The sequence below is a fragment of the Barbatula barbatula genome (genome assembly GCF_947034865.1).
Source record: "Barbatula barbatula genome assembly, chromosome: 3".
NCBI classification, from domain to species: Eukaryota; Metazoa; Chordata; class Actinopteri; order Cypriniformes; family Nemacheilidae; genus Barbatula; species Barbatula barbatula.
The window spans coordinates 4,157,039-4,182,588 of record NC_136764.1 but is presented as its reverse complement, the minus strand read 5'-3'; the positions used below and the strand labels follow the sequence as shown (position 1 = coordinate 4,182,588).

Here is a 25,550-nt window from a genome sequence, read left to right as displayed (position 1 = left end):
AATTACAGTGCAGTAGAAGTGGTCCATTAGTGCAAATGAGCATTCAGTTAAATATTCCTGGTGTGCAAGTGAGCAGTATAGAGTGCAAATAATGCTGTGTGTGTGTAAACAGTCCGGTAGAGCAGATAACATGAAGTACTGGTGTGTACAGTTCAGGAATGCATAGCGGCCCTGTAGTGCAATGTAAACAATGTAAACAATGTTATAGCAGCTTGGAGATAAGGTATGAGAGGTAGTGGAATCAGTGAGGGGCAGAGTTCAGTAATGAAACAGCTCTGGGAAATAGCCGTTTCTTAGTCTGCTGGTTCTTGTCCGGAGGCACCTGAAGCGCCTACCGGAAGGCAGGAGAGTAAACAGTGTATGAGCGGGATGAGAGGAGTCCTTGAGACTGTTGCGAGCTCGACGTAGACATCGTTTCTTCTGGATGTCCTCAATGGCATAAAGTGTAGTCCCTGTGATGCGCTGGGCTGTTTTCACCACCCGCTGCAGTGCCTTGCGCTCAGCAACAGAACAGTTCCCATACTACTGCTAAATAATTTTATAATCCATGCTCACTGTATTATATTCTCTCATTGTATTCTGTATTTATTTTAACTGTATATCCTGCACTTGCGAACTGCACTTCTGGTTAGACCTAAACTACATTTCGTTACACTATACTTGTATATGTGAAATGACAATAAAGTTGAATCTAATCTATCTAAAAATACCAGACTGTGACACAGTTGGTCAGGATGCTCTCTATCGAGCAGCGATAGAAGTTCACCAGGATAGTTGAAGACAGTTGGTTCTTCTTCAGTGTCCTCAGAAAGAAGAGACGCTGGTGAGCCTTCTTGACCAGGCATGAGGTGTTGGTGGTCCAGGACAGGTCCTCCGAAATGTGAGTCCCCAGGAACTTAAAACTGGAAACACGTTCAACAGCCATCCCATTTATGCGGATGGGGTCGTGCGTGGCTCCTTTCGCATTTCTGAAGTCCAAGATGATCTCCTTTGTCTTGGAGGTGTTAAGGAGCAGGTTGTTAACTTTTATCTAAATAATAATGAAACATTTGTTTTATGAGCACTAATATTCAAATACAGTATTATTGAGAAAGCTATCTGTTTTATTTTCAACATTATTTTTAACAATTAGTAGGTAATTAGAATTGTTTTATTACTGGAAGAACCTTTAGCGCAGGGGTCACTAACTAGTGGACTTCAGTCTGAATGCGCTCGCAGTACTTTGATCTCATCTGACTGTGGAACAAGTCTGTCATGTTTGGTGGCTCCTCCTCCTTCACAGGTAACTGCAGGTGAAAGTGAAACTATTACAGCAGGAGCCATTTTACAGCAAAGCCTCGTTCAAGAAAATAAATCATAAACAAGCTAAAAACACAGTAAGTATAAACAGCCTCATGTTTATTCAGTAGATTTAATATCGTCTTGATCTGAACATCACATTAAGTTTATTGGTTGAAGAACTGTCTTGAATATTGTGTTGTTTCTGGAATCAGGAAGTGTGTTTATAAACTCAAAACATTAAAAGTGACGTTTTGAAAACTTAGTTTCACTGTTAAGAGCAAATGTGAAGCTCAATGTTGTGGACGGACTGATGGGAAAGAAGTGTGTATTTCTGAGATGACACATAACACATCAGTATTTTCTTTACAGGTTTGAGATTAACTCTTTATATTCTGACACTGTGTGTTCATCATGAATCTCTCCAAAGAGACAAAAAGGTGAGAAATGAAAGATTTTAATAAACTTAAATGTGTTATTGTCTATAGTTAGATGTGTTTTGCTCTGACAGATGTAAGAGTTTGTATTTAATAACTTACTTTAGTTTAAATAGTTTCAGTTTAGTTTCATTTATTATTTGTGGTTTTATAATCATTAAAATGTAAAGACATTTTGTAAATGTACATTTGATACACATATACTAATTATATTTTTATGAATTATATTAAAATATGTTTTTATCATTAATATAAAGTGTTATAATTGTGTTGTGGAATTTTCTTATTCCTTAATCAAGGTGAGTCAATTTTGACAAACGCAATATACAGAGACATCAGGTACTTTGCAAAGTATTTTATTGTCGTTTAATCTGCGTCATAAGCAATGAGCATGGTGCAGAGCAAAGGCACTCTTTCCTTCTGCACCCAGAGTATATATATGATTAAAAATGCGACACCCCCTCCCTTTGCCCCCTAACAAGAATCCCGAGCTGGTTTACGAGAAGTTCCGTTATTCCAAACAGAACATCTTGGCCTCTGCTCGAGGGCAAAGGCAGAGTGGTATGACGTGTATAGAGAAAAACATGATAACATAGAAAAGAAAACATAGATAAAACTTCATAAACATATAGACAGACACATCAAGAAGCTAGACTAGAAAATTTCCATTACATTCCCCCCTTTTATCATATATGATAACCAAAATCTTTATACTTTGACCATGTAAGATGAGCAACGCCCTTTCTCTTACAGGTTTCATTCTTCTATCTAAACAGTTCTTAAAATCCCACTAGAATTGGTAACACCACCTGCTTCAGCCCCACTCCCCAACTTTAGGCTGTTCAGTCATATCATCCGGTTCCCTGATTGCATTCCTCATGTGTTTTATAATGTCTGTGACATTATCAGCATAATCCGGAATATAGAAACAACAACTGACCCCGAGCATTTTGCACACACCACGCTTTTCTCTGCGGTGATCACATCTAAAACTAACCTACCCTGCAATCCTAATTCCCTACTTCCAAACTGTTCAATTCTGTACTTTACTTACCACCTGGTTCTCTGCACTCTGTCTTTTCTTCGGCCTTGTTGGTGCTGTTTGCAACTGTCAACAGGGTTGTGACTTTGCAGGGTGACCCTTCAGCCTTTTCCGGTCCTCTAATCTCAGAGGACTGACTTTCCATGCCTGCTCGAGTCGCATACACCACCAACAACTGTCATTCACTTCAACCTCTTTCTTTTCTATCAGTGCCAATGCACATGCCTTATTGCCTTTGCATTGGTATACTGCCATTCTCATGTCTACCTTCTAGCTCTGCTTCTCCTGCCTCCTTTTCTGCCTGCTCTGCGGCCTGAAAATTCCTTGGCTGAAATTATATCTGAAGCTTCTGACCTGTGTCTTTCCCCTTCGTCCACCACATCCACCAATACTGACCTGCTTAAACCTTCATCACTTTCCATATTCTTACTCTCATTTGTGAAATTGCTCCCGTTCCCTCATAACTAAAATTTTTCTGAGTTAGAGCTAGTCTAAAACTTTCTCCTTTGCCTTTTTATTTGGCCGTCCCTGGGGAACATAACGGCCCACATTTTCAAATTTTGTTGCCTTATCCACCACATCACCTGAGGTACACGTACCTCTACACAAATACATATTTGTTCCCCAGTACCTAGCAGAATTAGGGTAACACTGTCCCTCCCCATACCATTTTATTAAACTTGGAATATAGTGTTGCACAAAAACAAAATTCTATAATCTCTAATTTCTCGGACAGTTGATTCCCTTTGCGAGCACCAGCAGTGTCGCTCCTCCTGTCGCTTGCACGACCATTGCGAAGAGCCATTGTGGATGCCATTTTGCTGGCCTATGGTTGGAGTTGCCATTCCTTGGACACCTTTTTGCAGAGGGAGGCATGTCTTTCCTACGACTTCCTGGAAGCTGTGTACTGATTTGTCAGCTCCATTTGCTACTGCTCCTTTGACCTGCACAAATATTTTGAGAGCAAAAACACAAAAACATGTTGCCTTGTAACATCCCCCCTTTTGACGTGTGGTCTAGGCCATGCGTCAAAATCGCAAAAGCAGAGAAATTTTTGTTGGCAAACAGGTGAGGCCATTTGGGCCCCCCAAAACATTATCTGTGTATTTACATGAGCACTCCTTGCAGAATGCACGCTTATCCGGTTCTGCAAAATGTTTGCATCTCTGCAAGAGAAAGAGTTTTGTTAGTGATTTCTGGAGAAAATCTGTCTGTCTCTGATGTTGCTTGCTTTGCTGCAAGGTCAGCTTGTCGGCTTCCTGCTAAAAAATAGTTTCAGATACAAAAGTGTGTGTGTCACAGTCACACACAACAATGGCTGATGGTAGAAGAATGGCAGATAGCATATCAGCAACCTGTGTGTGATTAAGAATGTTTTTACCATCATCTTTTACAAAGTTTCTGTGTTTCCACAGTGTGCCAAAATCATGATTTACACCAAATGCATATCTACTATCTGTGTGAATGTCTACATTTTTATTCTTTGCTAATTCGCATGCGTGTGTGAGTGCAATGAGCTCTGCTGTCTGAGCAGAGAAATGGTCCCTAAAAATTATATCAATTGCTTCTTTGCTTTTGGACTTGCGATGTCTGTAATTGCAGACACGCTTTGCGGACAGCTGTCTGCCGCGGTCAGTAATTTCGTGACCCAAAAAAACGAACAAATTGTTTTGCCAGCTGGACTTTGGAGACATTTACTTTGTGTTCTTTTCTCTTATCTTTTAAACTGGAAACAAAGGCCTGCGCACCGGTAAATTTGGACATGGCACAACTTTGCCTCTTTTTTTTTTCTTTTTAAACTCATTAAATATTGGCCTTATGCCATTGAGGTCGTCTGATTTGAGGCTTCTGTTTTGAGGGGGTATTGCTGTTTGCGTGGATGAAAATTACCCTTGGGCGTTATCACAACAGGCTCACAGTTCCTAATCAACCCAACATAATATTTTCCTGTTACCAACAGTTGAAAGGGCACCTTTCCCAAAATGTATGGTATGTCAATACTCATCATTAATCTTTTTTTGTGTGTGAAAACACTTCAAGTCCCCTTGTTGCTGACAGACAGGCATGATTCTCACGATGGGCATGCAACAAATTTGAATATTGCACGTCGTCCCTTTTAACCCATTCTATGGCGTGCGCACATTTGTCAGAAAAACACCCACAGCTCCCCACACCATTGTAATCAACGTCATGAGGCTCTGTGAGGCAATACATTCTACATCGTACTTACGTAATTCAAAACTACATCGTACAGCTGTATGAGCGCAGCACACAGGTCATGTTGGTATCATGATCAATCTGTCATCATACACATTATGACTCTGCCCAGCAAATGAATCGGGCAGCAGTCAGACATGAGAAACCTGTGTTGAAATTTGACACTCCCCAACTCGCATTGCACCCTTTTGACATAATTTATTTTACATTAGAGCCACTAGCATTTAGGGAAAACACAGCTAGTTTAGACTCTGGCAAATTTAAACACTTCTTGTGAATCACAGTAGGCTATTTGTTGCCCCTGAATCTATCAAAGATTCAAGTGGTTTGTTGCACACAAGCATTGTGCATTTTAGCAAAGTTCAGAAAGCGGTTTCATTCATCATGGAATGTGAGCTAAGCAGATCTTCGTTGCATACAGTAGGAAAAAGCATTTCTTCATTGCATATGCTAAGGGAAATCATACTCACCACCCTCGGAATGATGCCTCACCTCCTCACTTCAATCTCCCTTTTCTTTTGACCCCATTGGTCTCAGAGGCTCCGGACAGTTGTTCCGCCAGTGCCCCGTCTTTCCGCAATTGAAACATTTCTCTGGATCATAGGTGCTAGAGGGTTTAACACCTCCTCTCCCTCGCCATCTTCCTATTCTTCCGTGTTCTCCTCCGATATTCATTAGGGCCATGTGGAGTTCTTTATCTTGTGTGTTTTTCTTCTGAAGCTCTTTCTTGTCTGTTTGTCTTTCGGCGTGTACAGCATGACGGACGATCTCACTCATTGTTGCGCGATCTGGCTCGATGCACGATTTTTCCACTTCTCGTCTCAGCTCTCCCCTTAGGTTTCGCAGAAAAGCGGATCTGAGATGTCCTTCGAAAGGATCAATGTCCGGTCTGTCTGAATCAGGTTGAAGTCCAGAATGTTCTTTAAATACTTCCTCCACAGGCCATTTACCCTGTAACTTTCTCAGGTCAGATGGTTTCAGTTTGACTTTCAACAGTCTCTCTAATTCTTTCATTGAGGGTGAGAATTCTTTGCAAAATGTCAAAAGTTCTTTATACGTCGGTGCTGGTTGCGCTCTTTCCTGCTTTTGACACACCACGGGCTGTGGTGGAGACGGCACTTGTGCTGGTGGAGACACTGGTGGGGGCACTGGAGCTGCCTCGATCGGGTTCAGATGTCGGTGAGGAGGGACACAATCATCCTCCGGTTGGTGTTTGTAACAAGTCATAGATGGGGGTAAAGAAGACAGAGGGGTTAAATCATTATACTCAAGAAAAACAGGGTACAATGGAGTTTTCGGTGGTGGCAGTTCTTCCAATGCCTTTTCTTTAAAAACATAGTCACGTCTATTTGCTTCCCGCTCCCATAACTCTAAACATTTACACGCTTCATCATATTTTTCCCTTTCTTTTTTAGACATTTTAACTATGTCTTTTTTCCCCATGTGTTCTCTTATTTTTTCTAATTTTGTGGTACTCAATGTACCGTTTTCTGGAAAGTTAGCTTTTTCTATTAAATAGGGTACACCTTGTAAACTTCCCGTTCCCCACCTTTTCCTCATTTCTCTGTATGTTGGTTTATCCATATTCATATGGGACCTTCCCTGCCCCATTTTTAATTCAGAGTAGTCACTTCTCTTTTCAGACTCTTTAAAATCTATCTCGATTTTGAGTAGTCACTTCTCTTTTCAGACTCTTTCAAATCTATCTCGATTTAGAGTAGTCACTTCTCTTTTCAGACTCTTTAAAATCTATCTCGATTTAGAGTAGTCACTTCTCTTTTCAGACTCTTTCAAATCTATCTCGATTTAGAGTAGTCACTTCTCTTTTCAGACTCTTTCAAATCTATCTCGATTTTGAGTAGTCACTTCTCTTTTCAGACTCTTTAAAATCTATCTCGATTTTGAGTAGTCACTTCTCTTTTCAGACTCTTTAAAATCTATCTCGATTTTGAGTAGTCACTTCTCTTTTCAGACTCTTTAAAATCTATCTCGATTTTGAGTAGTCACTTCTCTTTTCAGACTCTTTAAAATCTATCTCGATTTTGAGTAGTCACTTCTCTTTTCAGACTCTTTAAAATCTATCTCGATTTTGAGTAGTCACTTCTCTTTTCAGACTCTTTAAAATCTATCTCGATTTTGAGTAGTCACTTCTCTTTTCAGACTCTTTAAAATCTATCTCGATTTAGAGTAGTCACTTCTCTTTGACTGTTTAGCGCTAAGTAGTCTCCCCTTTCTTCAGACTGTTCAGAATATTTTCAACTCACCGTTTTTCACTTTTGTGCCTTGCACTGAGTTCTTTTGGGATCACGTCAGCTTGGAGTCCGGAGTAGAGTTCTCTCGTCCCTGTATGGGGTTAGAGCTGGATTTGCTATGTCCAGGATGATCAGTCAACTCTAATCCGTTCTCCATCAGCCTTGTGATCCCATGCCTCGTCGCCAAATTGTTGTGGAATTTTATTATTCCTTAATCAAGGTGAGTCAATTTTGACAAACGCAATATACAGAGACATCAGGTACTTTGCAAAGTATTTTATTGTCGTTTAATCTGCGTCATAAGCAATGAGCATGGTGCAGAGCAAAGGCACTCTTTCCTGCTGCACACAGAGTATAGATATGATTAAAAATGCGACACCCCCTCCCTTTGCCCCCTAACAAGAATCCCGAGCTGGTTTACGAGAAGTTCCGTTATTCCAAACAGAACATCTTGGTCTCTGCTCGAGGGCAAAGGCAGAGTGGTATGACGTGTATAGAGAAAAACTTGATAACATAGAAAAGAAAACATAGATAAAACTTCATAAACATAGACAGACACATCAAGAAGCTAGACTAGAAAATTTCCATTACAATTGTGTGAAATATCTCATTAATACAAGTGCTTTATTGAATAATGCATTACACTGAACATGAAGTAAAGTGTTGTAATGTTGTTTTAGTTTGACTGGTGGAGAATCTCCTAAACCCAGCTGTGTGTCCATGAAGAGTGAAGAATCAATGCATCAACCATTTAACTTCAGTTCAGGAGACTGTGATGATCCAGATGTGAGGTGAGAACAGTCTGATGGTTTAGACGAGTAAATCACTTCATCATCTTTATTCTCTGATCTGAGTCTGTGCTGTTGATGTTACTGCAGATATTCACTGAACACTTTACTGACAGATACACACATTAATCCATGTGTTCACTGTATGAAACACATATTTCATTTATTGTTACATTACAGAAACACAACAAATGTCTCATACAAAGGGAAGCACATGGAGTCTGTTTTCCAGGTGAGTGTGTGTGTGTCTGTCTGTCTGTGTGTGTGTGTCTGTGTGTGTGTGTCTGTGTGTGTGTGTGTGTGTCTGTGTGTGTGTGTTTCTGCGTGTGTCTGCGTGTGTGTGTGTGTGTGCGTGTGTGGTTGTGTGTGTCTGTCTGTCTGTGGTTGTGTGTGGTTGTGTGTGTGTATGTGTGTGTGTGTGTGTGTGTCTGTGTGTGTCTGTGTGCGTCTGTGTGCGTCTGTGTGCGTCTGTGTTTGCGTCTGTGTTTGCGTCTGCGTTTGCGTCTGCGTTTGCGTCTGCGTTTGCGTCTGCGTCTGCGTTTGCGTTTACGTTTGCGTTTGCGTGTGCGTGTGCGTGTCTGTGTGTCTGTGTGTCTGTGTGTCTGTGTGTCTGTGTGTCTGTGTGTCTGTGTGTCTGTGTGTCTGTGTGTCTGTGTGTCTGTGTCTGAAATGAGGTTCAAGGAATTTAGAAAAAACTGTGTTCACTAAAATGAGCATTAAAACCTTTTTCTGCCCTCATAAGAAAACAAAATCATGTGTGTTTGAACAATGTTTTCAGGAGCTTGAGCACAAACTCATCTCTCTGATGAAGAAAGAGCTGAAGATCTTCAAGAGTCTACTGAGTCCAGATTACCCATCATGCTCTGAGAGAGAAGAGGAGGATGATGAAGATCAGTTCAGAGTCAGAGAGATGTTTCTGAAGATCACACTGAACGTCCTGAGGAAGATGAAGCAGACAGACCTCGCTTACAAACTACAGACCAGTAAGAGCTCTCAGTCATGTGACTATGACATCACTTTACCTTCAGACGAACAGACTCAGTGTCTGTATTTACTGATGATTATTAGTGAAAATACATTTACAGTTAATAAATCAACACAATAGAAGCATGAAGCTTTTTGTGTTCATCTAATGTCATGATCAGCAAAACCTTTAAAACACTCTTAAGGTCAAATATAAGAACAAATTAGCCAAAAATATTCATGTGGTTTAATAAGCATAGAGAGCTTTACTATATTAAATAATATTAAATACATTACTGTAGAATTAAGGATTTTCCCAATCGTATACATGTATTTTTATTTATATTCCCTTTGTTTATCAGAATTGGCCCCTTTATACATGAAGAAACACAAATCCAGACTAAAAGAGAAATTCCAGAGAATGAATGAAGGAATCTCAAGTCAAGGAAGCTCAACACTTGTGAATGAGATCTACACAGAGCTGTACATCACAGAGGGAGGGAGTGAAGACATCAATAATGAACATGAGGTGAGACAGATTGAGACGGCATCCAGAAGATCAGAGACACAAGAAACACAAATCAAATGTAATGACATCTTTAAAGTCTCACCTGAACTAAACAAACCCATCAGAAGTGTGCTGACTAAAGGAGTCGCTGGAATTGGAAAAACAGTCTCTGTGCAGAAGTTCATTCTGGATTGGGCGGAAGAAAAAACAAATCAAGATCTTCACTTCATATTTCCACTTCCTTTCAGAGAACTGAATCTGATCAAACAGACAAATATCAGTCTGATGGATCTTCTTCATCAGTTCTTCACAGATACAACAGAACTGAGATCGACAGACTTTGATGATTATAAAGTTGTGTTTATCTTTGATGGTCTGGATGAGTGTCGTCTTCCTCTAGATTTCTCAAAGAATCCGAGTTTGTTTGATGTCAGAGAATCAGCGTCAGTGGATGTGCTGCTGACAAACCTCATCAAGGGGAATCTGCTTCCTTCTGCTCTGATCTGGATCACCTCTCGACCAGCAGCAGCCAATCAGATTCCTCCTGAGTGTGTTGATCTGATCACAGATGTACGAGGATTCAATGACCCTCAGAAGGACGAGTATTTCAGGAAGAGAATCAATGATGAGAGTCTGGCCAACAGAATCATCACACACATGAAATCATCCAGAAGTCTGTACATCATGTGTCACATCCCAGTCTTCTGCTGGATTTCAGCCACTGTTCTCCAGAGAATGTTGAGTGAAGCAGAGAGTCCAGCACAGATCCCCAAGACTCTCACTCAAATGTTCACACACTTCCTGATGTTTCAGATCAAACTGAAGAGTCAGAAGTATGATGGGAAATGTGAGGTAGATCTTCAGCAGGCTAGAAAGAGTCTTGAGTCTCTGGGAAAACTGGCTTTTCAACAGCTGGAGAAAGGGAACCTGATCTTCAATGAGGAGGATCTGAGAGAGTGTGACATTGATGTCAGAGAAGCGTCAGTGTACTCAGGAGTTTGTACTCAGATCTTCAGAGAGGAGTTTGGACTGAACCTGGGGAAGGTGTTCAGCTTTGTGCATCTGAGCGTTCAGGAGTTTCTCGCTGCTTTATTCAAGTTTCTGTCATTTCTTCAGCAAACATCAGGACTATTCAGTTGGTTCAGATCAAATATGAGTGATTTACTGAAGAGTGAAGTGGACAAGGCCTTACAGAGTGAGAACGGACACCTGGATCTTTACCTCAGATTTCTTCTGGGTCTCTCACTGGAGTCCAGTCAGACAATCTTACGAGATCTGATGACACAGACAGGAAGAAGCTCTGACAGTAAACAGGAAATAGTCGAGTACATTAAGATGAAGATCAGAGAGAATCTCTCTCCAGAGAAATCCATCAATCTGTTTCACTGTCTGAATGAACTCAATGATCATTCTCTAGTGCAGGAAGTACAAACATATGTGAACAGAGGAGATGAGTCTAGTCTTACTGGAGTCCGTCTCTCTCCTGATCAGTGGTCGGCTCTGGTGTTTGTGTTACTGAACTCAGAAGAGAAGCTGGATGAGTTTAATCTGAGTAAATATGATCGATCAGATGAAGGTCTTCTGAGGCTTCTGCCAGTGATCAAAGCATCCAGAACAGCTGAGTGAGTCATTTACCTGCAGTTTCACCTGAACATCTAACAGTCCACATTACTGTAGTTAATGTCCTACAGAGACACAATAAAACATGATGGAATTGTTCACTGCATCTATAGAGTGAGAGCTGCTCTCTTGTGGCTTTTTTCTGATTTTCATTCATTTGTTTTTTATTTATATTTGTCTGTCAGGGTTCAGTTCTTGCAGTGATTCTCTATCAGGTGCAGATGTTGCTTCAGCTCTTGTGCAGATGATTCTCATTGTTCAAACATTATTTCTTGATGTGTTTCTATCTTCACTGTTATCTTGTTATTTCTCTTTCAGTCTGAGTCGCTGTAATCTGACAGAGGAAAGTTGTTCATCACTGGCGTCAGTTCTCAGATCAAACTCCTCAAGTCTGACAGAACTGAACCTGAGCAACAATAATCTGAAGGATTCAGGAGTGAAGCTGCTCTCTGATGGACTGAAGAATACAAACTGTAAACTCAAGAAACTAAAGTAAGAAAATCCTTAAAGCAATAACGTGTGTTTGTATAATCAGTCGAGGTCCTAATAATTTTGTTTTTATACTCACAATTTTTTATAATCACATGTGACTCAAGTATTTTTGCCGTTTCACTCTTGTTGTGTAAATTTGATGTAGTTACACTATTTGTATAATGTTTCCTCTTGGATAAACTCATTCTGCTTGTATTAATTCTTATTTGTAAATCCCTTTGGATACAAGTTTTTATTAATAAATAGAAATGTAATATATGGAAAGTTGCTCTCCATTAGCATGAAGTTAAACATTACACTGTTTTGTTGTAGACACACATTCATGTTTTGTTGAGGTTTTCTGTCACTCATGCTAGAAGTTAAGCTTTCATTGAAAATACTTGAGATCAAATTATTTTGATTATAAGTGTCTTACTAAAATTGTAACTCACTGTTATCTTGTTATTTCTCTTTCAGTCTGAGTGGCTGTAATCTGCCAGAGAAAAGTTGTTCATCACTGGCGTCAGTTCTCAGATCAAACTCCTCAAGTCTGACAGAACTGAACCTGAGTCTCAATAAACTGAAGGATTCAGGAGTGAAGCTGCTCTCTGATGGACTGAAGAATACAAACTGTAAACTGAAGACACTAAAGTAAGAAAATACTTAAAGCAATAAAGTTAAATGTATGTTTGTGTCATATAAATTAAATGGAGGTCCTTATAAAAGTTCATGTGAATCATCTTCATATAATGTTGCTGATCATAGTGTAAGACAGTGGTTCTCAACCTTTTGCAACTCATGGCCCACTATGGACTGTTTAAAAGAAATCTGAGGACCACCTTTGTATGAATATGATATATGATAGTATGAACACATACTATTAAAGAGTACATATACTCTGCTGTTAATCGTTTATGCCACAGAAGCAGACTTTGTCAAATAAGCTATACAGTATACATGAAAACTGTTGTATAATCATAGAAAAGACTTAACAGGTCTGTTTCGTGACCATTTATTCCTGTAACAATAACAGTGCAAGTCAGGCCAGCCCGGGTGTTTTGTGTTCAAATGTCTCTGTAAATTTAAGGATTTTAGCGCATCGTTCGACAAAATTTCTACACATAAATCCCACTGTGTCTTCGGCTTAGTCTCAGTGCCGACCATTATAGAAACAAACTTAATGTATTCTGCCGACGGCTGTGAAGGTTGCAGTTTTTTACCATTGGGAAATATATATTAATTATAAATAATATTTATGACGATAACCACATGACGAGTGGGAGAGAAACATGGACCCTTTTTAAATACTTTTAAATACTTTAAATTGAAATGGGATATCTGAAATAAATGAGGATGAAACATCCGTCCATATAGTGTGCAAATCCATCAGTGAAACGGCACACTAGAGCATATAAAATATTTAAATAATCAGTAAATGATTAAAGTTAAATATTAAATAAAAAAGCTCTTGTTGCAGTGACAACTTCAGTCAGTCGTGTATAAACCCTAACAGGCTGTGATGGCTAAGGCCACACTTATTTAGGTGAATTGACCGAAGGTTCCTTTATATATTATTTCTTTAGGAGAAATTGGGTTTTTGTCTTTAATATTTGGTTTCTGTGTGTTTATACAATGTTTATTTTTTTCTGTTAATATACACCCAAAAGTATTGTGTAAGTTGCATGTTAACTGTATGCGCGCATTGAACACCTGCTAGTGGGACAACATTTCAGTACTAGAGTGCACGCTAGTGTTTGAATAAATGACTACACCGATACGGGGTTAATATTCTTTATTTAGATATTTATTTAATAGTTAAAACAATTATGTATCTTACCCGTGATCCCGCCTGGTTCTGTGGCTGCAGCATGGGACAAAGGTTGCCTATTAAAGGGCGCGGCATTTCCTGATCACCATTATATCCTGGGTCAGGCATTGTGGGAAATGTAGTTGGTACCACCCTATGGGTGGGGATTGTTTATTTAAACTTCTCTGTTAGAGGTCATTGTTGTGTTTATTGTAACTATTTGCTTTGTTGCATGTGATTCCATGTATCTGGGGTTTGGTTTATGTATATTATATATTTGTATTGAGTTTATTTACTGAACTGAGACCCCTGCAATTAGTAAATGGAATAGCCCATGTGTTCAAATAGGGTTGAATTTTCGGTGGGGAGTTAGTTCTGGTGAGGGGTCCTGTGAGAAACATCTGAGACCCAGAGCCCAATGTGGAGGGTTCCACTGTTATATCTTGTCATTCCAATTTTATTTTGTTCTGTTTTTGTGTGCACCGGTGGATAGTGCATCAGTTTGGCGGTTAATAATGAACCCCATTGTACATTATATGAGTGCCTCCTGAAAATTTGTGGAAGAACCCTCACACAGGCCTTAACAATAGTGTACAAAAGGCTCAGGTGGCGAGTGTCACTTCCGCCAATCAAAACGTGCCGCGTCATCAGAGTGCTGTTTAACAGGGTAAGGCTGCTGCCTAATGACATGCCCCACTTCAATTCCTATGGAGGGATCTAAAGCCAGAGCAAGAGAGTTAGCTTGGACAACCTCCCTTATGTTTTGAAGAGCACAGCATTGAGTTAAGACAGTCTGCTTTCTGCGCATCAGTAACTGCAGCAAGGCTCTTGCCAATGCCTGAGCAGTACAACACACTGTCAGAGTACATAAACACCTGTGGCCAGGAGCTTCACCGGGCGGCCTACACTTCATGTGCATGTGCGAGTCATTTCCCACTGAGATGGGCCTTCTGAAATCTGGTAAACCGGTGTTAGTCACAAGCAGACTATCTTCTCTTGCCCCTGAACTCGACACTGCTACAGGGCTGATTCCTTTAATGGGGCGCTTGCACCATTGTGATGTTCTGGAGGCAGATGCCATACAACCAATTGTCCTCGAGCCTCAGCATCCTGTCACCAAGTTAATCATACAGGATTACGACGAGAAACTTCTCCACCCTGGCTCGGAGCAAGTGTTTGCAGACATAAGAAGGACATACTGGATTTTAAAGGGCTGTGAAGCGGTCTGACGACACTAATGTCAGTGTGTAGAGAGCAGAAAATGCCCGTCCGGAAGTCCCCCTTATGACCGACCTTCCCCTTACCAGGCAGAGAAACTTTAGACCAGCCTTCTATTCAACAGATAATTTCTGGAGGCACTACCTAAAGTATTACCTACCCAGCCTCCAAGTCAACCAAAAGTGGAAGTCAGACAAGAAGATCCTGGAGATTGGTAATGTTGTTATGATTGTGGATCCGCAGCTGCCTGGTGCCCTCTGGCCAGTGGGAACGGTCACACAGGTGTTGCCAGGCTCAGATGGCAGAGTACGAGCAGCCAATGTTGAAGTTAAGTGCAGAACCTACACCTGTTGCTCGACTCGTTCAGCTCCCAGCCTTACCTGAAAATGATTAATGTCAGTTTACAGACCTTTGAAAATGAGCAAATTCAATATTTGAATTTGGGGGTGGCTGTACAAAACTCAGGTGTCGAGTGTCACTTCCACCAATCAAAACGTACCCCGTCATCAGAGTGCCTCATTCAAGGGAGAAAGCGATTGACAGCTAAGCAAGTGCTCAGCTTGAGCAAGAAGTTGTTATCATCAATCATCATTGACTATTCAATGCTTCATTCCTTTCATCCTAATATCGTAATAAAACTTACATGTTGACATTTTCCAGCTGCAATAAATGCACGTACAGAAGATGTGAACAGGAGCGCAAACAAACAGATGTCTATCAGCAACCGCGGCAAACCCTGCCCTCGCTCCGACACCAAGCAAGCGGGTCACAGCCTAAATGACAGCCGGTTTACTTTATGTAACTGTTCATTTCACAACAAGATCCATCGCAGAACACGCAGTAACCTGGTTTTTGACATGCAGGCCCGTGCTCGAACTCACCAATGGAAACATATGCCAATCATTTTTGTGTAATGTTAAATATTTAATTGAAACAATCTAGAATTGGAAGCCTACACATAGCAATCCTGATCTAATTTTTATTAAACCTAAATTTGTCACAGTGACGTGCACTACCGCTGGCGGCAGCTCACCACCGTCATTGCACTTTACCACCTCAGTCACAGCCGCCGTCACAACCTTAATTCTCACTTCAATGCTTTTGCTTTGCACAGGACTGTCTCCGACATCTGATTTTCTTTTCAGAAAATGAGACATTTTACAGTAGCCTAACATAATGTACTGCAACATAATTTATATCTGAAAGTCGTAACGTGTTAGTTCAATCTGATCTTGTGACGTGTTATACATTTGTGACGACATTCAAATATAAATTGACATTTAGATAATGCATCTTGACTCGACTTTAGTGTTTCTTTAACATGTAAATTCATTAGACTTATTAAATCATTGACACATTTTGTTGTTTTTCGGCCCACCAGATGGCGATCCGAGGCCCACCAAACGGCCCACCGGTTGAGAATCACTGGTGTTATAGAGTGTTCACACCCAACGCAGTAAATCGGGCTATTCGCGTGTAGTTGGACACTTGAACATTTTGAGTTTACTCGCATCATTCGTGCCTGAAATTCGCATCATTACAGAGGCAAATTCGCGTCATGGGAGGGGCTTCTGCCAGGCAGCTTCAGTCTCGTTGCGAAATGGCAGACATGGATTTTGTTGAAAGGGATGATGCGCATTATGTGCTTTGGAAAGCTGAAGAACGACGTAGACTCGTTCGCCGCCAGGTCCATCAGATCCTTCGGAAGCGCAGTCCTTCATTGTTGTTTCAGATTTCTGAAACTGCAATGGGAACACTTTTTGTCAGATGGATTGGATTGGATTCAATTTATTGTCATTACACACATACAAGTACAGTGCAACGAAATGTACGCAGAGATGGCATTGTTAAAGGAAAACGCTGTCATTATGCTTTTGTTCTTCGGAGCCTTTTCATCTGATGACAATCCTTCTGAAAGAGCTGATTTCTCGACGTGTTGAAGCGGACTGTCCCTCGTCAGTGACTTCCCCTGGCGTCTCAGCGGTTCCAGAGGTGTAAAAGAGCAAATTTCTACAGCGCAGGAGAGGCACCTTTGGCTCAACCTTGCCCAGATGTGGGATGCCGGGAAGGTCCGCTTTCTCGATGCTCCCATCTCGCAGAGTGGGCTGTTTGGTGAGACCCGCCGCTGGCCGGCCGCCATCTGGCTGTAGAGGTCCCGTTCAGGGTCTGCTCCTAAATAGCCCCGGCCACCTTCGTCGTCGTCCCCGGTTCCCACCTGATCCTGAGACTCTGGCCTGGCTACGTGCCTAAAGTTCCCACTTTGAATCCAGCACGCGGTCTCCCTTTTATACCTGGATATCTGGGGGCGGAGTCCGGCATGCAAATTTCATTCGCCAATTTCATTGGCCTTTTTTCAAAATAGTCAGAAGATGAAAGGTTCTCAAGACAAACCCCATCTGTCTAATCGACACAACGTCTCGTTCCCTCCATCAGGGAACGGCTGTTACATACGTAGCCGAGACTTTATAAATCTTCAAACAAATAACCTGAATATTATACTAACTATTCTTGGTATTATTAAAAAAGTTACATTAATTTATCTAATTGAATTTCCTTCTCTCTTCAGTCTGTCTGGTTGCAGTATTGGATCTGAAGGTTGTGTTGCTCTGACTTCAGCTCTGAGATCAAACCCCTCACATCTGACACAACTGGATCTGAGTGATAATAAGCCAGGAGATTCAGGAGTGAGGCTGCTCTATGATCTACTGAAGGATCCACAATGTCAACTACAGAAACTACAGTGAGTTACTGATTCAATTATAATTTTGTTATAAACTATTTTGTTTAATTCAAGTGACTGACGAGTATTTTTACAGTTTATGTTTTGCTTTTTCACTCTTGTTCTTGTGTAAATTTGATGTAGTTGCCAGTGGCGGCGTTTCACCAAAACCTCGGTTATGGCAAAATTTCCTCCAAACAACAGCGATATTCCAAAGTAACGTCACCATAAACCATTGTGACAATCACTTCAAACCCACAGCCAGATGTTGTCATAACAAACACAAACGCCTACATTAATCGGCTTTGAGTCTAAAATATACACAAAACATTAAATCAAATGAACAGCAAACATTATTAAATATAAAACATGTCTCACCTTGTCACAGTGAAGTTTATTGTTATTGTTCAGTAGCGGCGAGGTTGAAGCAAATTCTGTGACATTCAGATAATCCTAAAAGATTCACCTGAACAAATAACACGCAATAAAGCAGTCTAAAATATTTTTATGGTCTTTTATCAGGCCATTTATTTTATATTTCTGTTCTGTGGCGAGTACGTCCTCTCAATAGAACAAAGCGAGATATATATGAGGCGCCGTATAGGGTGTAAATCAAACTGCGCGTATGAATACATATATAAAAGCGCGCATACACACATATACATTGCTCACATATACATGTATAGTATTGGATGTTCAAGCAAACACATATGAAAAACATGTCCGCACTAATGTGAAATCCATACCAATACATATTATGTTAGTAATGCATGCATGTACACTTTTTCACGCATACATATAAACTCGATGCGTGTAAACACATCTATAAAACACTCGCACATACATACAAACTCCGCACACACACACATATATAAAACACTCGCACATACATACAAACTCCGCACACACACACACATATATAAAACACTCGCTCATACATACAAACTCCACACACACACACACATATAAAAAACACTCGCTCATACATACAAACTCCGCACACACACACACATATAAAACACTCGCTCATACATACAAACTCCGCACACACACACACATATAAAACACTCGCTCATACATACAAACTCTGCACACACACACACACATATAAAACACTCGCTCATACATACAAACTCCGCACACACACACACATATAAAACACTCGCTCATACATACAAACTCCGCACACACACACACATATAAAACACTCGCTCATACATACAAACTCCGCACACACACACACATATAAAACACTCGCTCATACATACAAACTCCGCACACACACACACATATAAAACACTCGCTCATACATACAAACTCCGCACACACACACACATATAAAACACTCGCTCATACATACAAACTCCGCACACACACACATATATAAAACACTCGCTCATACATACAAACTCCGCACACACACACACATATAAAACACTCGCACATACATACAAACTCCGCACACACACACATATATAAAACACTCGCTCATACATACAAACTCCGCACACACACACACATATAAAACACTCGCACATACATACAAACTCCGCACACACACACACATATAAAACACTCGCTCATACATACAAACTCCGCACACACACATAAAACACTCGCACATACATACAAACTCCGCACACACACACATATATAAAACACTCGCTCATACATACAAACTCCGCACACACACACACATATAAAACACTCGCACATACATACAAACTCCGCACACACACACACATATAAAACACTCGCTCATACATACAAACTCCGCACACACACATAAAACACTCGCACATACATACAAACTCCGCACACACACACACATATAAAACACTCGCTCATACATACAAACTCCGCACACACACACACATATAAAACACTCGCTCATACATACTCCGCACACACACACATATATAAAACACTCGCTCATACATACAAACTCCGCACACACACACACATATAAAACACTCGCACATACATACAAACTCCGCACACACACACATATATAAAACACTCGCTCATACATACAAACTCCGCACACACACACACATATAAAACACTCGCTCATACATACAAACTCCGCACACACACACACATATAAAACACTCGCTCATACATACAAACTCCGCACACACACATAAAACACTCGCACATACATACAAACTCCGCACACACACACATATATAAAACACTCGCACATACATACAAACTCCGCACACACACACACATATAAAACACTCGCTCATACATACAAACTCCACACACACACACATATATAAAACACTCGCTCATACATACAAACTCCACACACACACACACACACATATATAAAACACTCGCACATACTATACATGTATATGTGAGCAATGTATATATGTGTGTATGCACGCTTTTATATATGTATTCATATATACCGTATAGCGTTTAAATCAAACTGCGCTTATGAATACATATATAAAAGCGTGCATACACGTATAGTATACGGTGACTCATATCCTCGCTCCAGCGTTACACTCGCTCTGTTTGGTTTCATTACAGTGTGCTCCTTAGCACTGGGAGCTCCCTCTGCTGTCCATAAGGTGCCTCTGCGCACCAGCCATTTCAAACCCATCCTCCAGTATTTGGGCCACGCCTTCTAATTTGCATACACTCCTCAAACCTCAAATGCCCAATCCTTAATCCCCAAAACCTCAAACCTAAATGGCTAAATGATTAAATGCCCAATCCTAAATATCAAATGCCCAATCCTAAATACCAAATACATTTTTGACTTGGACTTTAAGTTTCAAATTTAGACTTTTAGTTTTAGACTTTAAATTTACAATCTGACCAGTTAATCCCCCCCATAAACAACAAATGTAATGAAACACATAAAATGCTCTCATCATAAACAGAAAACTAAATTACTTACTAAATAAGTCTTTCAATGCCCTTCATACCAGAACTACTTCTGTCTTTAAATCATTTCACAATAAGATCCTTGTTCATTACTAAATGCTACGCTGCTTGTGAAAAGAAACCAAAAGCAAAAGTATTTTTATTGTTTTCTACATAAAATCATCCTACAGAATATTGGAGACTTTTAGCAAACAGTAAACAGACTGACAGATACAAATCCTTTAAAGTTGCTGTATTTAGTTTATTGTTGTGAGTCTATTGACCTGCACTACTGTTGTTAACATGAACACGTGTCTGCTGCTCTTCATGCGGCGTGTCTTTGGTGGAGAGAAGCAGCGCACTCGGATCAGAAAGGGTTGACCTCTGACCCCGCTGTCTGCACTTGTGTTCTCTGTCCTTGTTCCCTCAACACGTTCCAGACACCTTGATGCTTTATACGATATCCTGAAACATAGAAATGAGATCAGAAGTGATCATTAAAGATCCATCTGTTAATGCTTTGACTGTTATTCATCTCTGTGGCAAGTGCAGCGTTATTCACATCAGAAAGATCCATCATGCAGTCAGAAAACAGTCATAAGTGTCTTACTAACATTGTGACTCACTGTTATCTTGTTATTTCTCTCTCAGTCTTAGTGACTGTAATCTGACAGAGAAAAGTTGTTCATCACTGGCGTCAGTTCTCACATCAAACTCCCCGAATCTGACAGAACTGAACTTGAGCAACAATAATCTGAAGGATTCAGGAGTGAAGCTGCTCTCTGATGGACTGAAGAATACAAACTGTAAACTGAAGACATTAAAGTAAGAAAATCCTTAAAGCAATAAAGTTAAACATGTGTATGTATTATGTAAATGAAGGTCTTCATAAGTTTATCCGAATCATCTTTATATGTAAGAGACTCAACAGTGACTGTCAGTCAATGACTCTCTGTTGATTCAGATTCATACAGAATTATCACCAAACTGAGATCATTTTAATAACTAACTTCAATATATTAAACTATTCATGATATTAATATAAACTGACTGTGATTTACAATCATATCATTTATTACATATCTTGTTAAAAGCGATATAATTTGATACATTTGATGAATAATAAATATATTTAACAATTAATTATTGTCTAAATGTTATTGTCATTATTTCATTTATGTTTCTTCTCTCTTCAGTCTGTATAACTGCAGTATTGGATCTGAAGGTTTTGTTGCTCTGACTTCAGCTCTGAGATCAAACCCCTCACATCTGACACAACTGGATCTGAGCTTTAATAATCCAGAAGATTCAGGAGTGAAGCTGCTCTCTGATCTACTGAAGGATCCACACTGTCAACTACAGAAACTACTGTGAGTTATTTATTATTTTTAAATCATTATATTTCTATAAACTATTACCACACTGTAGGGTTTGGCTCAAACTAGTTGACCTGAATGCTCTGGCACTTCATTTAAAGCTTGATGTCGACTAGTCGCGGGTCATGTGGGCTAATAAATATATTGAGGTTGTTCTAAAGTTGTAGGCCGTCACAAACAAACTCGACACATGTTTCTGTTGTTTCATCTATTTGTGCTCATAACACTTTCAGTGGGCTGTGCCCACACCCATCAAATCTTGTTGCAAAACATTTCTGAGCTCTTATTTTATTTATTAATGATGTCATCGACTATTCGACACGACTTTTATCACAGTATAGTCGACCTAAAAAAATCTAAAGTCGTTCAACCGCTAACACACTGTTAAAAAATACAAGTTGAGAAATCTATAATATTTAAGGCAACATACTGTAGGAAACACTTTTAAGTTTACTCAACATTGGGACGAGAGTTTTGCAAAACTCAGTTTTCTCAGTGAAGTCACACATGTATTTCAACACAAACACGATGACAATACAATGGGGACACATTTCTTTTCAAAATATCATCTTTTGTGAGAATAAATTCATACAGGTTTGGAATGACACAAGGTGTAAATTATTTTTTTTGGGTGACCAGTTGTTATAAACCTGAATACATTTCTTTGTTGTGCTGAACACAAATAAACACGAGAGTTTGTAACTCAGCCGTTGTGGGTCACCATTGACTCCCATAGTAGTCTTTTCATTTTTGGGTGAACTGTTCCTTTAGAGTCATTTTAGGATTAGTGTGTTTTGTACTCACACTTGTGTCAATGTTGGTGTGGTTGCACTTCTTGTATTGTGTTCTCTCTCTCAGATTAATTTAATATGATTTGTAAGTATAAAGTCATTGTGACATGATGTTGATAATGACTGAGATGAGTGAATATTAATATCATATCTGATGTTTCTCCTCAATGTTTTACAGTATTAAGCCTCGACTGAAACAATCACATGAAGAGTGAAAGGATTCCCTTCATTCAGTAAAGATCATCTGAGCCTTTTTCTCTCTGAAGACTGTGACATCACCGCTGACGGCTGTGAAGCGCTAAAAAGTGTCTTATTTATCATTATTTCCATTTGTATAACATTCTGATCTCATATTCTGAATCATCCTGTATCTCTGAGCTCCTGAAGTCTGACGTGTGTGGGGTCACAATACATTATTATATTAATTTAATTTAATAAAGAATGAACTTAAAATAAAATGAAAGATGTCATCAAAATGAAATGAATGCTCGTGTAACTCATTGGAGTTTGGCTTTGCTGCCCTTTTATTTCACAGCGAGACATCGGCGAGGGTCAGAAAACGTGACCGCTGATTTTCTCTCTCTCTTACCATGCGAGAGTTTAGGGAAGATGTGAAGATTTCACAGAACTTTCAGTAATTTGTTGGTTAAGTTTATATTTAGTTTACATGTTTGTGTGGTTAATTTATTGGAAATGTTTTCTGTTCTTTTTCTAGTCTAAGGTGTGCATACAACACCAGTCATTTTCATCTCTTTACTTTATTTAGAAGTTGTATTCATTCTCAAACCTTTGTCGTTGGGTTCATGGCTGCAGCATGGGTCTTGGGGGTCTAAGAGGGTGTGCGGCCTTTCTGTTTATCCGATGATTATGGGTAATGTAGGCTTGGTTCATTTATTATGTGTGTAGGGGGGTTATTCTTATGTTTTATGTAATTGTTTTATTATTGTTCTTGGTTTGGGTATTGGTTTTACTTATTGTGAGGTAAAATAATTTACTTTGATGTAAAATCATTTACTTTGATGTAAAATCATTTACTTTGAAGCAAAATCATTTACAAAATAATAATTTACTTTAAAAATAATTTACTTTGATGTAAAATCATTTACTTTGACGTAAAATCATGTACTAAGTAAAACTTGTTTGTTAATTATGGTTTAGTTGTTCATGTATATGAATTTCAGATGTCACCCATGTATTTAAATTGGTTTGATCCTCTGGGTAGAAAAGGCTGTCTCTCTCTCTCTGTGTTTTTGGGAGTTCTGGGGCCGTCCGCGAGGAGGTTCAGCTATGATAAATAACTTATGTCAAACTTATAATAAAGAAGTTCTTGTATACAAGCAATGTCTCCTGCGTTTCTGGTCATGTCCGCACATTACGGTGGGGAAAACTGCACATAATTGTTAGCATATAATGTGCAAAGGATTGATTGATAATATAAATAAATATGAATACCCACATATAACAAAAACACTTTTGGTGGTGTGGAATGATCTCCACTGTGTGCAGTCGCTCTTCATAGTGAAATCGTTTATCACCAGAGTCGAGATGTTTTAATAAAATGAAAACAAACTTTTAGTCTTGTATTGAATCATCTGAAGGTCCGCCGCACAAGTGCAGAATAACATCACCCAAACGTGCAGTAATATACACATATTTCACGAGGAATCTCGCTGTTTTGTTGCGCCTTTGTTTGGGGCGCATGTGCACGTGGCTCTTCAGATCATTACCTGTGCAAGAGTGAGATCACATTAGAGATCATGAGCTGAGAGGAGAACATGTGTTTCGTCTTTACTTTCATGCATATGACATCATTACACAATATTTCTTTAGGACATTAATCAGTTCTTCCAACTTTCTGTTTCATGGTGAGTATGGTGAAAGCACATGGACAAGTTATTGATACTAACAGAGTCATGAACGGTTCTTGTTGTCCACTGCTGCTGTATTTCAGGGAGAGTAAATGTGTTTAAAAGAGAAAGAGTCACATGTTAACTTCTCTGTTTGAAGAACACACAGCAATGATTTGTTTCTGCAAGACTACTGAAGTGTGAACTTTATATTCTGTCATCTGAGAGTTTAAAGGAATCATGAGATTAAATGTTACTTGAAGAAACTGAATGTCTGATTTGCTCAGAAACTGTATTGAATAGCACAGTGCTGGTAAAGCATGTGTACAGTAAACATTGTGTCAGATAGACAGGTTATAAATAAGGGATAATCCACGGCTAGCCGGGCACCAAAGGACTGTAATGCTTCACCTCAGGTGCATTAAGATCACGAAAACCAAGTTCATAACAAGTTAAAGCTTTTATTGATGTTTTCCCGGTGGGCGGCTTTTAAATGTGGGCCAGAAAACAAACGGATGGACAAGTTTCATCCCATATTGATTCAGGAACAACGTTTCTCCCATTGCATGACAAGCCGTTATAAACCGGATGAGTCCTAAACTTAAAGTGTGTCTTTACTTATATGCATCTATGAGGATATAGCTAAATATAGTTGAAAATCATTATAATCGACTGTTTCATATGCCTTTATTAGTACAATAATGATCCAAATTATGTTTCTGTCTAACTGTTTCAGCTGTGTGAGGCTTATGTTTTAGGCTTTATAAAATTAAAACTTGCTTTTGTTTATGGCATTTGTAACGACTATAGTAAGCTATAGATATCTATGGTATAAATGTGTTGGAATATGGAATGCATTATTTTGTCAGGTCATGTGACAGAAGCAGGCCTGTCATGTTGTGGAGGTGGCAGGGTCCCAGGTGAGGTCAAACAATGTCATTTATGTGTTGTGCATTATATTAAAGTTGCACTGTTTTAGAGATCTATGAAACACTCAGTCATACATTTGTTTGAACAATGTAGGCATAAATGCTTATTATGTTATAAAAAAGTAGCTTGTTGTATTTTTTGGTGTATTTCTACAGAAACTGATCCTGCTGTAGACACTTATAGACCGTTTAACAATGAGAGTGACAGCAATGAAAGATGGTGTAGAAAGCAATTTCATATTAAAAATATTATAAGCATTGTTCAATGATTATATTGTTTGAGTAAATCAAGTAAACGGCGCTAAACTTTAGTGACAATGCGGCTCTGAAGACCAATTTGATGTCCCCACCAATGTCAAAACAATAAGATCATAATTTCCATCCAAAATATTGAAGTAAATGTC

The 25,550-nt window shown here is 39.4% G+C and overlaps 2 protein-coding genes across 4 annotated transcripts in view; both read left to right on the top strand.

Moving 5' to 3' along the window:
- Positions 1-25,550, top strand: part of LOC306891788 (uncharacterized protein) — a 213,279-nt gene that overhangs the window by 113,019 nt on the left and 74,710 nt on the right. The gene's annotated exons all lie outside the window — the stretch shown is intronic.
- Positions 1,289-23,705, top strand: LOC306891764 (NLR family CARD domain-containing protein 3-like). 3 transcript variants are annotated; one of them, XM_079452279.1, is made up of 12 exons: positions 1,289-1,376; positions 1,651-1,718; positions 7,907-8,017; positions 8,195-8,246; positions 8,793-8,997; positions 9,340-11,107; positions 11,424-11,597; positions 12,054-12,227; positions 17,168-17,341; positions 20,855-21,028; positions 21,400-21,573; positions 22,549-23,705. In XM_079452279.1, the coding sequence occupies exons 2-12, from the start codon at positions 1,693-1,695 to the stop codon at positions 22,583-22,585; spliced, it is 3,069 nt and encodes a 1,022-aa protein (XP_079308405.1). In that variant the 5' UTR covers positions 1,289-1,376; positions 1,651-1,692; the 3' UTR covers positions 22,586-23,705. The 3 variants fall into 3 exon arrangements, with proteins under 3 accessions (XP_079308405.1, XP_079308406.1, XP_079308407.1); XM_079452280.1 differs by lacking the exons at positions 1,289-1,376; positions 1,651-1,718; positions 7,907-8,017; ... (1 more) ...; positions 17,168-17,341; positions 20,855-21,028 and having other exon boundaries at positions 8,665-8,997; XM_079452281.1 differs by lacking the exons at positions 1,289-1,376; positions 1,651-1,718; positions 7,907-8,017; ... (3 more) ...; positions 21,400-21,573; positions 22,549-23,705 and adding an exon at positions 15,983-16,171 and having other exon boundaries at positions 8,667-8,997.

Coding starts and splice junctions, on each gene's coding strand:
- LOC306891764 (XM_079452279.1), top strand. CDS start 1,693: ATGAATCTCTCCAAAGAGACAAAAAG. Junction 8,018..8,194: donor TGTGATGATCCAGATGTGAG/GTGAGAACAGTC, acceptor GTTACATTACAG/AAACACAACAAATGTCTCAT. Junction 21,574..22,548: donor TGTCAACTACAGAAACTACT/GTGAGTTATTTA, acceptor AATGTTTTACAG/TATTAAGCCTCGACTGAAAC.